The sequence below is a fragment of the Phodopus roborovskii genome, unplaced genomic scaffold (genome assembly GCF_943737965.1).
Source record: "Phodopus roborovskii unplaced genomic scaffold, PHOROB, whole genome shotgun sequence".
NCBI lineage: Eukaryota > Metazoa > Chordata > Mammalia > Rodentia > Cricetidae > Phodopus > Phodopus roborovskii.
In genome coordinates, this window is record NW_026126433.1 from 51,368,924 (window position 1) to 51,382,464 (window position 13,541).

The 13,541-nt window shown below is 44.0% G+C and overlaps 1 protein-coding gene across 1 annotated transcript in view; it reads right to left on the minus strand.

Annotated features, from left to right (window-relative positions):
* Nucleotides 1-4,492: 4,492 nt before the first annotated feature.
* The window catches only part of Capn2 (calpain 2), a 48,458-nt gene continuing 39,409 nt past the window's right edge, over nucleotides 4,493-13,541 (minus strand). Inside the window, exons 15-21 of the mRNA XM_051186483.1 lie at nucleotides 12,589-12,646; nucleotides 11,255-11,319; nucleotides 10,098-10,166; nucleotides 9,288-9,366; nucleotides 8,091-8,207; nucleotides 7,797-7,855; nucleotides 4,493-5,613 (exon numbers count right to left, since the gene is read on the minus strand). Coding sequence (XP_051042440.1) covers nucleotides 5,590-5,613; nucleotides 7,797-7,855; nucleotides 8,091-8,207; nucleotides 9,288-9,366; nucleotides 10,098-10,166; nucleotides 11,255-11,319; nucleotides 12,589-12,646 — 471 coding nt within the window. The 3' untranslated portion in view covers nucleotides 4,493-5,589. The remainder of the gene's footprint in view (nucleotides 5,614-7,796; nucleotides 7,856-8,090; nucleotides 8,208-9,287; nucleotides 9,367-10,097; nucleotides 10,167-11,254; nucleotides 11,320-12,588; nucleotides 12,647-13,541) is intronic.

Here is a 13,541-nt window from a genome sequence, read left to right on the forward strand (position 1 = left end):
GCCACTTAGCAGTTTTCCTTTTAATGTCATAAATATCTTTGGTTTAAAGTCATAAGCCAGTGGGCTGTCTCCTGCACAACTGAGAAATAATCAACTGCTTGATCTGTGGTAAGATTTCCTCACAGTCGTGTGATTTAGATGCAGTTCTTAATTACAAAAACTCAGCTTTGCAGTTCATGAGTCTGGATGGCTAGAATATCTTACTTTTTGAGAGAGAGAGAGAGAGAGAGAGAGAGATTGATTTTGTGTGTGTGTGTGTGTGTGTTTGTTTGTTTCATCCGTGGAGGTTGGACATCATAGTAACAGACTTGCAACCTCTGCTGGGCTGTTTTAATGCTCTCATCTCTTTTTCCCATTCTTCATAAAGTTATATGCCTTGATTTTTTTTTCAATTATTTTACTGCCAAACAAGTTAATAAGTTGTTTTAGTGGAACTGTAATGTAACAAGATATATATACAAAACCAGTGGTTACTTTCTCTAGATATTTTTAAAGCTGAATTTTAACGAGGAAAGTAGATGAAAAACCTTTCAGATAATGGAGAAAGAATGACAACATGAATTAAATGCAGAGATTATGCATAGCAGGCAAAATTCTAAACCCAGTGGGCCTCCCTTCACCAATTAGTCGGGCATAGATCTCAGGTTTTTTCAGACTCAATTCTTTAATCAGCTAACACAATAGGGAGATCAGCTTGGATTATCCAGGTGGGCCCAGTGTAATCTCATAAACCCTTGAAAAGCAAAAGGGGAGGCAGGCTCCTGAGACAGAAGGGGTGGTCAGCCAGATTTGGGCTAATTTTGAAGATGAAGTGTCATGAAACAGGAAGTGTGGAAAGTAAGAAAAACTCTGGATTGGAAACCTGCAAGCAGACAAGGCCTCAGGCTTGCAGCCATGTCGACCTCAGAGCACCCTGCTAGGCAAGTTGATCTGTTAGAGATGAATCCACAGCTGGGGGTGGGCTGCAGTAAGGGAACCTGCTGGACCCCCCATCTGTACAAGTGTGGGATAATGAGTATTTGTGTTAAAACACTGAATTGTATGAGATGTTACAGTGGAAAACAAATACAACATGGATTCTAGAACTAGACTTCCACTGCAATAATTAATTGTATGACCTTGCCAAGGCAGGTGACCTCCATGAGTCTTGTTCTGTTAATACATGTAGTGAACCTAAGGAGTTGTTGAGAGAAAGCATGTAAAGTGCTATAGAATAAGCTAAGGGATTATGTGAGTCTACAAAAACAGAAGATGTGGAGATTAGTAGAGGGAGCCAAGAAGGTCTTGCATATTCCTTAATCTTACCATTTTTTTTTCTTTTAAATTTGGCATCACCGAAGGTGCAACACATTTTCCATATCCCCTAAGAGTTGCATAGAGTTGCCTAGCGACACATGCCTCCTTAAAGGCCCTGGGCACCCCAGATCATTCTCTCTGCCTTGTTCCTTCCCTCTGTCTCTCAGTCTCTATCTGTCATGTCCCCACTTCCAGACTGTCCCCCTTCCCCCCCAGTAAACCTCTTGCATTAGATCTGTATCATGGGATGATCCTTTAGCAGCGGACCTTGCTTGGGCCCGCCAAAGGTATCTTTCTGCTGCTTTATCCTAAGAATTCTCTTTGTAATTTTGTTTGTTTGTTTTACCTGTTTTATTATTAAAGTATCAAAGCTTCCTGGGGGTAATGCTTGCAAGTATAGAAAAAGGTTATTGACTCAAAAAACACAGCTTTCAAGGGAATCAGAGATAGTTTATTATGGAGCCAGTTTTAATGACCAAGGCCCGGGAAATGTGGAGGCAGGTTACTTGAGGATCTACGTTTCCACATAGAAGCAGTTTCATAAAGCTTTATAGAGGGAAGAAAGCCATAAATCAAGGCAATTTAAAAAGAAATCAGTAGGTACATCAGAGAGGCAGTTACAGCAAGATGGGACTCTCTCATGTAGGTCTCAGGTGTATGACAACATTCTTAGATGTTAGTTTCATAGGCTCTAGTTTTTATCAGTCAGTCATCAGATGTTAGTCAGACATAGAGGTGGGCAAGGAATGGCTTGCTTATTCAGGGCTGAATTTAGCCCAAGATAGGGGGATTAAGCCCTGGACCTGCAGCATTCCAGACTTTGCACATCACTGCTCTTCTAATCAGTCTCTGAAGATAACTTCTTCCTAGGAATCCTTGTTTAGAGTCAGGCAGTGGACATTCTGGAGACACCATAAGGCATATTGTTTTGAAGTTTTGTCTTTGAATTTTTATGACATAATTGGGAGCATGCTGTAAGCCATTCTGCATTCTGCTGCTTGCTTGGTCTTGTGTGTTAAGATTCAGTGGCTATATAAAACTCGTAACTTATCAAATGATTTAATATTTAACATGGGCTTTTTCCCCGTTCTCGGTGTTGCTGCTGAAGTCATATTAAAAGCAGAATGTGTTGGTTTGTGTGAAATAGGGGAGAAGGAAGCACCAGGCAGTGGGCCATGCTGAAGAGGAGAGCATAGACTGATACAAAGGGCAGCCAAGCCTTGGCTGGAGGTGGTGTCATGTGACTTGACTTTCAGTTGACAAAAGCAACAAACAGAAGGAAACTAGGGGAAATGTGGAGTTCGGGCAGAGAGTAGTAAATGGAATTAAAGGCAGTGGGCTGGAGGGCTGGAGGGTGTTCTTAGGAGTTGGCATGAGGGTCCTTACGTTAGAAGAGCGATGGGCTGTCAAATTAACTGGATGGTACTAGGTAGAGATGTAATTTGGAGATGTAGGAGGGACAGCTTAGAAAGCTGGCCCTGGGGGAAGGACAGGGCAGGGTACGGCAGGTGTATGATTAGGATGGGTGACAGAGGAGCTGTGAGAGGAACAACTGAAGAGATGAGTGCCCGCCCAGTCCACCGAAGGGCCAAGATAGGTTGGGGTTTGCAAATCAGGGCGGAGGTTTAGGGGCGTGGTGGTGAGGTGTAGGTTAGGGCAGTTCTTACAGGATCAAAAAGCTTGCGAGTTTATTTGCTCCCTGTAAAATGGACATTGCTCAGGTCTTTTATTTAGACTTTATCTTATGTGCATGGTTGTTTTTGCCTCCTCACCCTGTAAAATGAGCACTGCCCAGTTTTTGCTTTTAGGCTTTATTTTATGTGTATGGTTGTTTTGCCTGCTTATATGCTATGCTCTACATGCATGCAATACCTGTGGCATTCAGAAGAGGCTACCGGATCCCCTGGAACTGGAGTTAACAGAAGAGTTATAATGGGGTTACATGTCAGGCTGCAATGGGTTCTGGGAACTGGACCTGGTCTTTCCTTGCCCCACTCACTGAAACAAAGAGCACCTTGACAACAAGGTCAGCCCTTGAGATAAAAATGCAGCAGGAGGGCCTGGCTGCATGGTGTCGGCCAGTGATGTCTAGAATAGCCTCCACCATTTGGGAGTGGCAGTCTCTCCTCAGTTCAGCACCTAACCTGAGACTCCTCTCAGCTTCCCGGCCTTCACCCTCACCCCTTCCCAGCTCTTATCTCCTTCCTCAATCCTACCCCATCTTCAGTCCCTCACCTACACTACCCTTATCACCTGTGGTCCAGAGACAACCCACTCCTCTCTATCTCGAAAGCCCCGGTCCTGAACAGAAGAAGCTCATACCAGTGACCCGAGTTTGCTCCATGTTCATGCTCTCCAACCTCTTAGCCTTCCTGGCCCCCTCTAGCTGCATTTGAGAAATCCTTCTACTATTAGACATGGGGCTGGAATTCCTACTGTGGATGTGGAGGCAGGAGGATCAAGAGTTCAAGGCCAGTATTGGCTACATAGTTCCAGATCTGTCTAAACTATATGAAGCTCTGTTATATATCCTCTGGCCCTGAAAAAAGCAAAACAAAACAAACAAACAAACAAACAAAAAAAAAAAACAACTATCTCCTAGGCTTTCCATGAAAGAGTGGGTAGCATTTTCCCATCAAGTCATCTTTCTTTCTCATTTAATTGTTCTTCAAGGATCACTAGCGACAGCCATAACCCTAGATTTGTGATTTTTTTTTTCTTTTTCCGAAATAGGGTTTCTGTGTGTAGCTTTGTAGACCGGGCTGGCCTCGAACTCACAGAAATTCTCCTGCCTCTGCCTCCTGAGTGCTGGGATTAAAGGCGAGAGCCACCACCGCTCACCACCTGGTATAGATTTGTGATTTAATATTTGGGTTTTCTCAGCTCCTTGCTGAGAGCTGTCTTGGGACCTGCCCTAAGTGATGGAGCCAGCAATGATAGAGACTAACAAGCAGATCAAATTAGGGCTGCCCTTTGCAGATCAAATTAGGGCTGCCCTTTCTAGTTGCGTGACCAGAACTTCTGAACTAGAGCTTTGAAACATTGTGTAGTCCCATAGTTTAATTATAAGTAAGATGTCTTCTCAGTGTGTGAATTTTCAGGGCTGCAGACCTGTTTAAATAGAGCCAAGCTGTAGCCCTGTGTGCTCATAAACCCTCCCACAGGGGCCACACTCAAGGAATAAAAACAAGATATGTTGTGACTGCATTGGCAACTCTTTATTAACAGTACATTTGGCAGGAGGTAAGGCAATATGCTTAAAATGTTGCTAGCATTTTCCCAAGATCAAGAAGCCAGCTTGTTTAAGAAGACTGTCTTAAGTTCTGTCCTCAGAACTTAGGCACAATCCCTGGGGTTAGCGAAGAACATAAAATTTTGAGGCAGCTGACAGCTTGTTTGTCTTTTATCATGATCTTCTTGCAACCTGGACACCTGGCCCTGATGCAAGGCTACAGTTGCTCACGGTATAATGCTGTCACCACTCACCATTTGTATGACTTAAATGTGTAAGGCCAAATATGGTTGAGGGTTTAAGTTTAGGGAAAACTTGCTGTTCATGACTATATAAAAACCATCTTTTGTTAGAACCAAATAATGGAGGCATGCTTTATCTTCCTTCCTTCCTTCCTTCTTTCCTTCCTTCCTTCCTTTCTGATTTTGTTTTTGATAGTGTCTTGCTAAATACCCCAGGCTGGGCTCTGTCTCAGAGTCTTGTTTGCAGGGGTGTGCCACCACTCCTGGCTCCTGGATTCATTAGATGTCTCCATCAAATTACTTCAGGATGTGTCACTGGAACTAGCTCTGTAGATCAGGCTAGCCTCAAACTCACAGAGATCTGCCTGCTTCTGCCTCCTGAGTGCTGGAACTAAAGGCTTGTACCACCAACGCCCACCCAGCGCCACTGATGTGTTTTAAAATTTAAATTTTTTAAAAAATATTCCCACTAATTCCTTGTGGCCTCTGAGATTGACTTACTATTTGCCCAGTTGTTTAATGCCTCTTTGCATTCCTTTCTGATTTAATATTGCTAAGAACAGGAAAGTATGTAGAAGTAAAAATTATATACTATTTACAGACATAGCTTTCTTCAAGCTTATCAAGGGTTAATGCATTTCATTTGCATTTGGTTTTATTCTGATATGTGAAAATTCATCTATCTTAGACGGTTATATTCTTCAGGTATAATCATCCATTTAAGTAAATGTTCCCATAAGTTCAAGATCCAAATACAAAGTGTTTGGAAGTTTAGGCATTGGCTGTTTTCTTCTTTTAGACATCTTCAGGCATGTAACATCAGAGTACTGTAAAACTCAGCCACTGTGTGAAGAAGAGAACCAGTTATTCAGGAATCATCATTAAAATGAAGGACTTTATAAATGGCTTTGGGTTATGTTGGAAGAAGTTGAACCTGAAAGCTTATGAAGGACTAGGACATCAGTGCCCTAGCAGTCCATTCTACCTAACTTCTAGATTAGCAGCAGTTCCATGGTTTGTGTGGTTTAAACTGGTGGTTACAACCAGTAATTCAGTAGTACTGAATACATGAAAGGTGACGTTCAAATAACGTACAAACCATCATTTTCATACCTTTGCCTCAACACATCACATCGGAGGTTTGTTACGGGGCTGGTATGGGTGGTGTATACCTTGAGTTCTACTACTAGGGAGACAGAGGTAGGCATATTGCTGTGAATTTGAGGCTAGCATGGTCTACATAGAGAATTTCAGGCCAGCCAGGAATTTTTTGAGATCCAGTCTCAAAATAAATAAATAAATAAATAATAAAAGTTTTGAGATGTGGATATTCAGAAAATGCCAGCTTCAGCCTTGGTTCTGTATTGGTGTGACAGGAACTCTCAGACTCCCAAATCAGTGTGAAATACACCAAGTCATCAGGACTTTGTCACAGCCCTCCAGACTGATATAACCCACAACTGAGATTGAAAACCCATGAAAATCACAGCATAATTAAGGGGAGACTTTGTAGACATGGCTAATCCTTGGAAATGCCTCCTAAGAGATCTTTAGGAACCTGTGGAAGGTAACCTGAGTGGAAGGTGGATAAAGGTGTTCCTTAGGAAACAGGAAGGGACTGGTCAGAGTAGACAGGCCCATATGTGTGAGCAAGGAGTGGGCTAGGTGAGCCAGAATTGGCAATCCATCAGGAATGGGAAATAGGCTAGCCTCTAGAACCTAGCATGGCATGCTTCATGTTCCAGTTGCATTGACCGGCCTTTGAATTAATTGCAGGCTCAGGCTAAGGGTTATTTCCTAGATGATACAACATTATATAGCTTTAAACAACTGGTCATTTGTAGCTAGCTAAAAGGTTTCCACTTGGATATGGGTACTTTACAATGCACTGCAGGGCAGTGAACAGCTGTTTGAGTGTTGGTTTAAACCAGAGTTCAAAATTAAAGAAAAAGAGTTGTTAGACCCTAAGTCTTCTTGCTATTCTGATCCTCTGGTGACATTGGGAAGCATTGATGACTTCCCAGCCAGTACTGCATTCTTCTGTGGCCTTTTGGAATCATGTGGTCCTAGATTCTCTGTAGCTTTTTTTTTTTTCTGCCATGCTGGGATTTGAACCCAGGGCCTTGCAAACACTAGGTAAGCTCTCTAATACCCAGTTGCTTCTGTGACTGTGAGCCTTCTGTTAGCAGGATGACAAGAGGCTGTCCTATGCTTTGTTTTTGGTAAAGTTGCCTGCCACATTGACTTAGATCAGTGGTTCTCAACCTTCCTAATGCTGTGACCCTTTAATACAGTCCTTCATATGGTGACCCCCAACCATAAAATTATTTGCTTGCTACTGTTATGAATGAATCATAATGGAAATATGTGTGTTTTCTGATGGTTTTCAGTGACCCCTGTGAAAGGGTCATTTGATTCCCAAAGGGGTTGTGATCCACAGGTTGAGAACTTCAGGCTTATATTGATCTCAGAGATGTGTATTGATGTGTTCTAGACATATAAGCCTATTATGGCATATGATAAATGTATGTATTGTTAGTTTCATGTTAAAGAGGAGAGATAATAGAAATAAGTATTTGTATAAAAAAATACTTTGAGTAGGTATTTCTAAAATTGCAGGTTTTCCCAGATACCCAACCTGAATTCCACCCAAAGGGTTTCATTCTACAAGCACATACTCTCAAATGCTGATCACTTCTTTCCTCAGCCATCTTGTATACCCAGTCATCTTAGTTTAACCTGGTGCTTATGCTCCAGTCAAAGCTCATGGGGCCAGAGAGCCAGGTGTGTTTTCCTAGGCAGGGGACTCAGCAAATAGTTAAGAAATAGAAAATCAAAGTGCATCATGGGACTTTACAACCATTTACAGCCTTATCCCCACTAGACCAGAAAAAACTCAGAAACAAAATTTCCAAAAGAATGTCACCCTAGGAACAGCCTGTTCAGGTCACCCTAGGAACAGCCTGTGTGACACATCTTCCACCAGCTTTCCCAGGAGCCAGGATTTGTGTGAGTGGCTGACTTACAGAAAGAAGGTTGAGTTGTATCGTTCCAGTGTTCTCGGGGTCCAGCTGCTTGAATATCTCTGTGGGGGGAGGACAGGGGGTGTGAACAATGAAAAAAATGCAGATTGCAGCCTTGTCCAATTTGGCAGTTGATTTTTGTTGGATGACACAATCTATTACTCCTTCCTCCTTCCCCAGTTTAACAAAAGGGAAGGCCATTCCTAGCTCATAGACAGACACATCCAGTGACTGCACCCCCTTGAAAGACAAGCTAGGCCTTAACTCTGAGTTAACGGAGCAGAGAGAGCCACATACTGAATAGCAGTTCCAGCCGAACCAAACAGCGAACAAAGTTGTTAAAATCGATGATGAGTTCGTCATCTGAAAACCGGGCAACGATGACTTGGTGGAGTTGACAGGGCAGCTTGAAACCTGGAGGTGAGTGAACAAAGAGCTATTGGCTGAATACCAGACCCCAGTGCTTAGCTCTGCTGAGTGCCACACCAACTAGCTACCTCTGCTCACAGGCTGTGAGACGATGTGATACTCTTTCTCCCCATTATTTTTATATATGTTTGTTTTATGTGTATGTACCTGCTTTCCTATATATGCACTGCCTGTAAGCAGTGTCTGCAGAGCCCAGAAGATGGTGTTGGATCCCCTAGAACTTGAGTTACAGGTGGTTGTGGGCTGCTCAATGTGGATGTTGGGCACCAAGGTCAGTCCTCTGTGAGAGCAGCAAATACTGTCAACCACTGAGTCATCTCTCCAGCTCCCCTGAACTGTGTGACACTTTAAAGTAACCCATGATTGCTTTTTTCCATGGGCGGTATGGTTTGTTGAACTCTGTGGCAAAATAGTTAATATTAATTCTTTCTTGTGAACAGAAAAGGAACTTTAACAGGCCCGTCGCTGTCTGGGCATGTTGACTGCACTTCCTAGCTTTTCTTGCAGTTGTAGATCTTGTGAGTAAGTTTTGGCTAATAGTGTGTGTGAGCAGAAGTCATGGGTGCACCTTCAAAAGCGAGGAGCCCTTTGTGTGCGGATCTGCTGGCAGCATGTGATGGTGATGACCTGTTGTCCCAGATCTCCTCACTGTTGGTTTTTGCTACACCCTAGTTACTGATGTCTGTTCTGCTGGGGCTTTCCTGAAAGCTGCCCTGAGATAGTCAGAGTCTACTGCCAGTTCTGCAGGGGAGTGTGTGAGGGGTATGGGGGAGGACACACACACACACACACACACACACATACACACACCATACACACCAATAACCCCCCCCACACACACACCAATAACCCCATACATACATACACTATACCCTCTATACTACATACACCACACACCACACCTCTCTCTCTCTCTCTCTCTCTCTCTCTCTCTCTCTCTCTCTCTCTCTCTCTCTCAGAGCTGGCTTTGCCTTCTTGCTCTGCCAGGCTGTTTCAGATAAAACTCATTCAGGAGGACCCTAAGGGCAGAGGAGGTGTGGGTGTGACGTGGGTGTGAAGTGGTACCTGCTTCTTCCAGGGCTTTCCTCATCTCATAGGAGTTCATGTTTCCAGACCTGTCAACGTCGATTTCCCGGTAAATTTTCTGGAACAGGCAAAATACTTATTAGAAACATGACTAAAGCAAAGCAGGAGTTGAGGTGCCTGTAAGGTGTGTGTGAGTGCGTGTGAATGCTTCCATCTCCGCGTCTCTAGTCTGGTTTCACCAGAACCGCTCTCACTTTCAATAGTGATGCGGTGGTTCTCAACCTTCCTAATGCTGTGACTCTGTAACACAGTTCCTCATGTAAAATTATTGTCATTGCTACTCTATAACTGTAAATATCTGATATTGACCCCTGTGAAGGGTCAATCAAACCCCAAAGGGGCGGCGACCCACAGGTTGAGAGCTGTGGTGCTGGCTCTCTTGCCTTTTCTATGTGCTCACTTCTCAGAGTGCCCACCCAATCACCCAGCCTGTGGCACATTTTACATATGAACTGACACAAATCCCAACTACAAGAGGCCAGGCAGCCTTTTCAGGAAACTCTTGACAATGGCCTTATTCCTGGTCACTAGTCAGGCAAAGGAAAGGCTAAGACTGCTTTACCAGCAAAGTCCTTGTTGTGTGTGTGTGTGTGTGTGTGTGTGTGTGTGTGTGTGTGTGTGTGTGTGTGTGGCGTAGCTGAGTCTTTACTCCTTCTGAGTTGCACTATGGATAAAGTTCAGTTCCCTTGGAAATGTTTCCCCACCCTCCAGAGGAGTTACATTTTAAAGGACATGTCTAGAATATCCCCCAACACTGATGTAGCCACCCCAGGGTCCCCAGGACCCTACTTGGTATTTCTGAATCTTCGTCCAGAGGATGTAGAACTCCTTCAGCCCCAGCTTGCCACTCCCATCTTCCTGCCCTCAGTCAAGGAAAGCACCTAGAGTATTCAGTCACTGGGTACAGTGGCATCTGCTTGGGCTGAAGCTGCCTCTCCCAGTTTTTCCAACACATGCACAGGAAGGTTTGTAGAAGGCTCTGCCTTCTGTTTTTCCTACTCCCAAACTTCCTCAAAAGGGCAACAGGAATTGAGTGATGGAGCCCTGCCATCTGCTGACTGGGGTGCTGTGGGGACCCTAGATCGTTCTAACAGTTTGTTATGAGATGGCAGAATGGGACCCTGAGAATTATTTGGGTATTTTTTTTAAATAGGGCTTTTTTTTTTTTAAAACTGAGTCACTACTCACTAATCTTTTTTTAAATTTTTTTAAAAAAATTATTATGTATACAGTGTTCTGTCTCCATGTATCCCTGCAGGCCAAAAGAGGGTACAAGATCTCATTACAGATAGTTGTGAACCATCATGTGGTTGCTGGGAATTGAACTCAGGACCTCTGGAAGAGCAACTAGTGTTCTTAGCCACTGAGCCATCTCTCCAACTCTAACTTGGGTATTTCTAGGAATCTTGTGAAGGGAGCTGCTGTGTCATATGTACATGCCATGTGGCCAGTAGATAGTGTCACAGAGATTTGCACTGTCCTATTACTGAGCATCAGAAAATCTTAGTCTGCTTCAGGGACAGGCCCGGGGGGAGCTAGGCCGAAGAGAAAGAATGACAATGTAGGCCCTCAGCCTCGGGTCTAGAGAACTTTTTTTTTTGAGACAGTCTTGCTATGTAGCCCAGGTGGCCTCAAACTGGAAATCCTTCTGTCTCAGTCCCACCAAGTGGAATGAACAGAAGTGAACTGCCACACGTGGTTTTAGAAGGGAATCCTGCCACAGACACAGTCATATCAAGCACTCTATGGCTTAGGGAAGCTCTGTCATTCAAGACCTAGGCTGCTCTGGGCAGAGATGGTGGGTATATGGCCAGGGTTTCTAGCCCTGGACCTGACAGGCTATCTGTCTGCATTCCAAACCTGTGAAGGCAGGTGTGGAGTGGGCTCACTTCCTCTATCTGAGGACACACTAGGTTAGTCACCGTTCTGAGCTCATTAAAGGATACATCTAGCATGTCCACCATGATTTTACAGGTCTCGATGCTGAAGCCATCGGACTTGATATCTTGGCCTAAAAGACAAAAGAAGCCTGTGAGTAAAGTGTTCAGACCAGCACTATCTGACAGAACTTTCTACAAAAATAGACATCCTTCCTCTATGCCGGCCACAACAGCAGCCCCTTGGATTACTTTGGCCAGGTGTGGTAATTGACTGTCAACCTGGAGCAGCTCAGGGCATCCTACACGTGCTGGATTTCTGTCTAACTGCCATGGACAAGCAGGGCTTTAATATTGAAATAAACCAGTAAAAGAAATTTAAAACAACTGGGCTGTCTTTTTGGACAGAGCTTTACTTTCAAACTCAGGCAGGCTTCAAATTCACACTTGTGCCTCGCAAATGCTGGAGGCATGAGTTGCCACACCTGGTCATGGCTGAACCTTTGAATGCTGACAGGGTGGAAAACTGCCTGTGGTCACGGTCAGCCAGAGAGCACGTGTGTTCACTGTAGGCTCTGAGCAGAGAAGGGAAGGCAGCAGTTCCATCTACAGGCAGCTGTGCGTATCTGTGTCCCAACTCACCGAGGGATCTGGGGACCTAGAACCTACTTTACTCGCTTTACTAAGTGAGTCCTGTGCCATTGGTGGCCTGAGACTCTTGTCACACACCCCACAGACTGCAAGAGGAGTAACTGTGTGTGTGTGTGTGTATGATGGTAATATGTGTGTATTATAGGTGTGTATGCATGTGTATGAGTATACATGGGTGTGTACAATGGCACATGTGTGGAGTCATAAGACAGCCTTGGGTATCGGTCTTACCCTGTTTGAGACAGGGTCTCTGTTGTTAGCCCCCACGTATGTTAGATTGGTCCGCAAGCTTCTGGGACCTCTGTGCCTATCATTTGCACTGACTTAGCTTTTTCTCACCAACTAGTCATTACAAGAATTTACACTGACAGCATGCAGGCTCTGGACCAGGCTGATTTTACATAATGTTAACCACTGGGAAGAGGGGGTCATACATAGTGTGTCTGTTTTGCAGATAAGGGGTAAAAAGTCAGGCAGGTGATCTGTCTAATGTCGTTTACTCAGAGACTTGAAGTGGAAGAATGTGGATTTGATCTGTTATCTCTAGACCCAGGAACCTTTGCTCTATAACATTACTTCACATGCTTCCCCTGTCCTACTCTTCCCCGGTGCTGGGAGGACAAAGGCAATAACTTAGGTAGGAGCAGAGAGTGATGGCTTAGCCACAGCAGCTGACATGTGCTTTAAGGAAGGAGTCCCTCCTATCTGAAGGGGCAAGGGTATGATGAGGGATTTGCACAGGGGACACTTACGCCTGGCTAGGACTCTTCTCAAGATGGTCTGCAGCTCATAGGCAGAGATCTCCGCATCCTGTGGACATAGGACCAGACCATCATTATGGGTTCCCTGTGGGAGCTGAGTGAACCACAGTGAACATCTTGGATGGATCTTGTTTGCATTGCTAATGCCCCAAGTTATTATATCAAATACAGAGTCTCTGTGTATTATTTGGGGCTGGCGGCGTGGCGGCAGGACAAGACCAGCGGCAGCAGGCGGAAAACCCGTATAGATATGCATAGTTTGTTTTGGAATGGATTTTCATTTATTGATACAATTTAAGGTCAATTTTGTCATATGTATATTTCTCCTCTTGTTTGTATAGCTCATTTAGAAATGTAATGTATAATGTAATACAGATTATAGATAATTACCTATGATAGTCAAAGCTTAGAGTTTAGTTAAGGTTTTCAAGATACACAGAGATGTATGTAAGATAGATAGGAATTCTTCAAACCTTTCAAAGACCTACAGAATATGGCATTTAAAATGCTTTAGGGTTTTACTTGACAATGAGACATAAATGCTCCTGGCAACACCACCTGTACCAGAAAGGAAGATGGACATTAAAGAAACACGTTATGGAGTTTACTTCCAATATGGCAAGACTAGCCATTTGGACAAGATACTGCTCTTGTCTGGACTGTTTGACTTTATGCTGTATAAACTGGACATGCAGGACCCACAGAAAAGTGACTGCTGATTCAAGATGGACATTGCTACAGAGGTCCTGCTTCATGGAAGAGTCTGTGAGACAGTATGCAGGACACAGAGAAAAGTGACTGACAAACTGCCAATACAAAAAGACAGTTTAAAGTTTCCTGCTTGGCTGAAGAGTCTGCCAGACACACTATGGCCTATGGGCTAAAGATGGAAGATTACAATAGAACTTCAGGTGACTGACAAAGCAAGATGTCTCTGTCATATC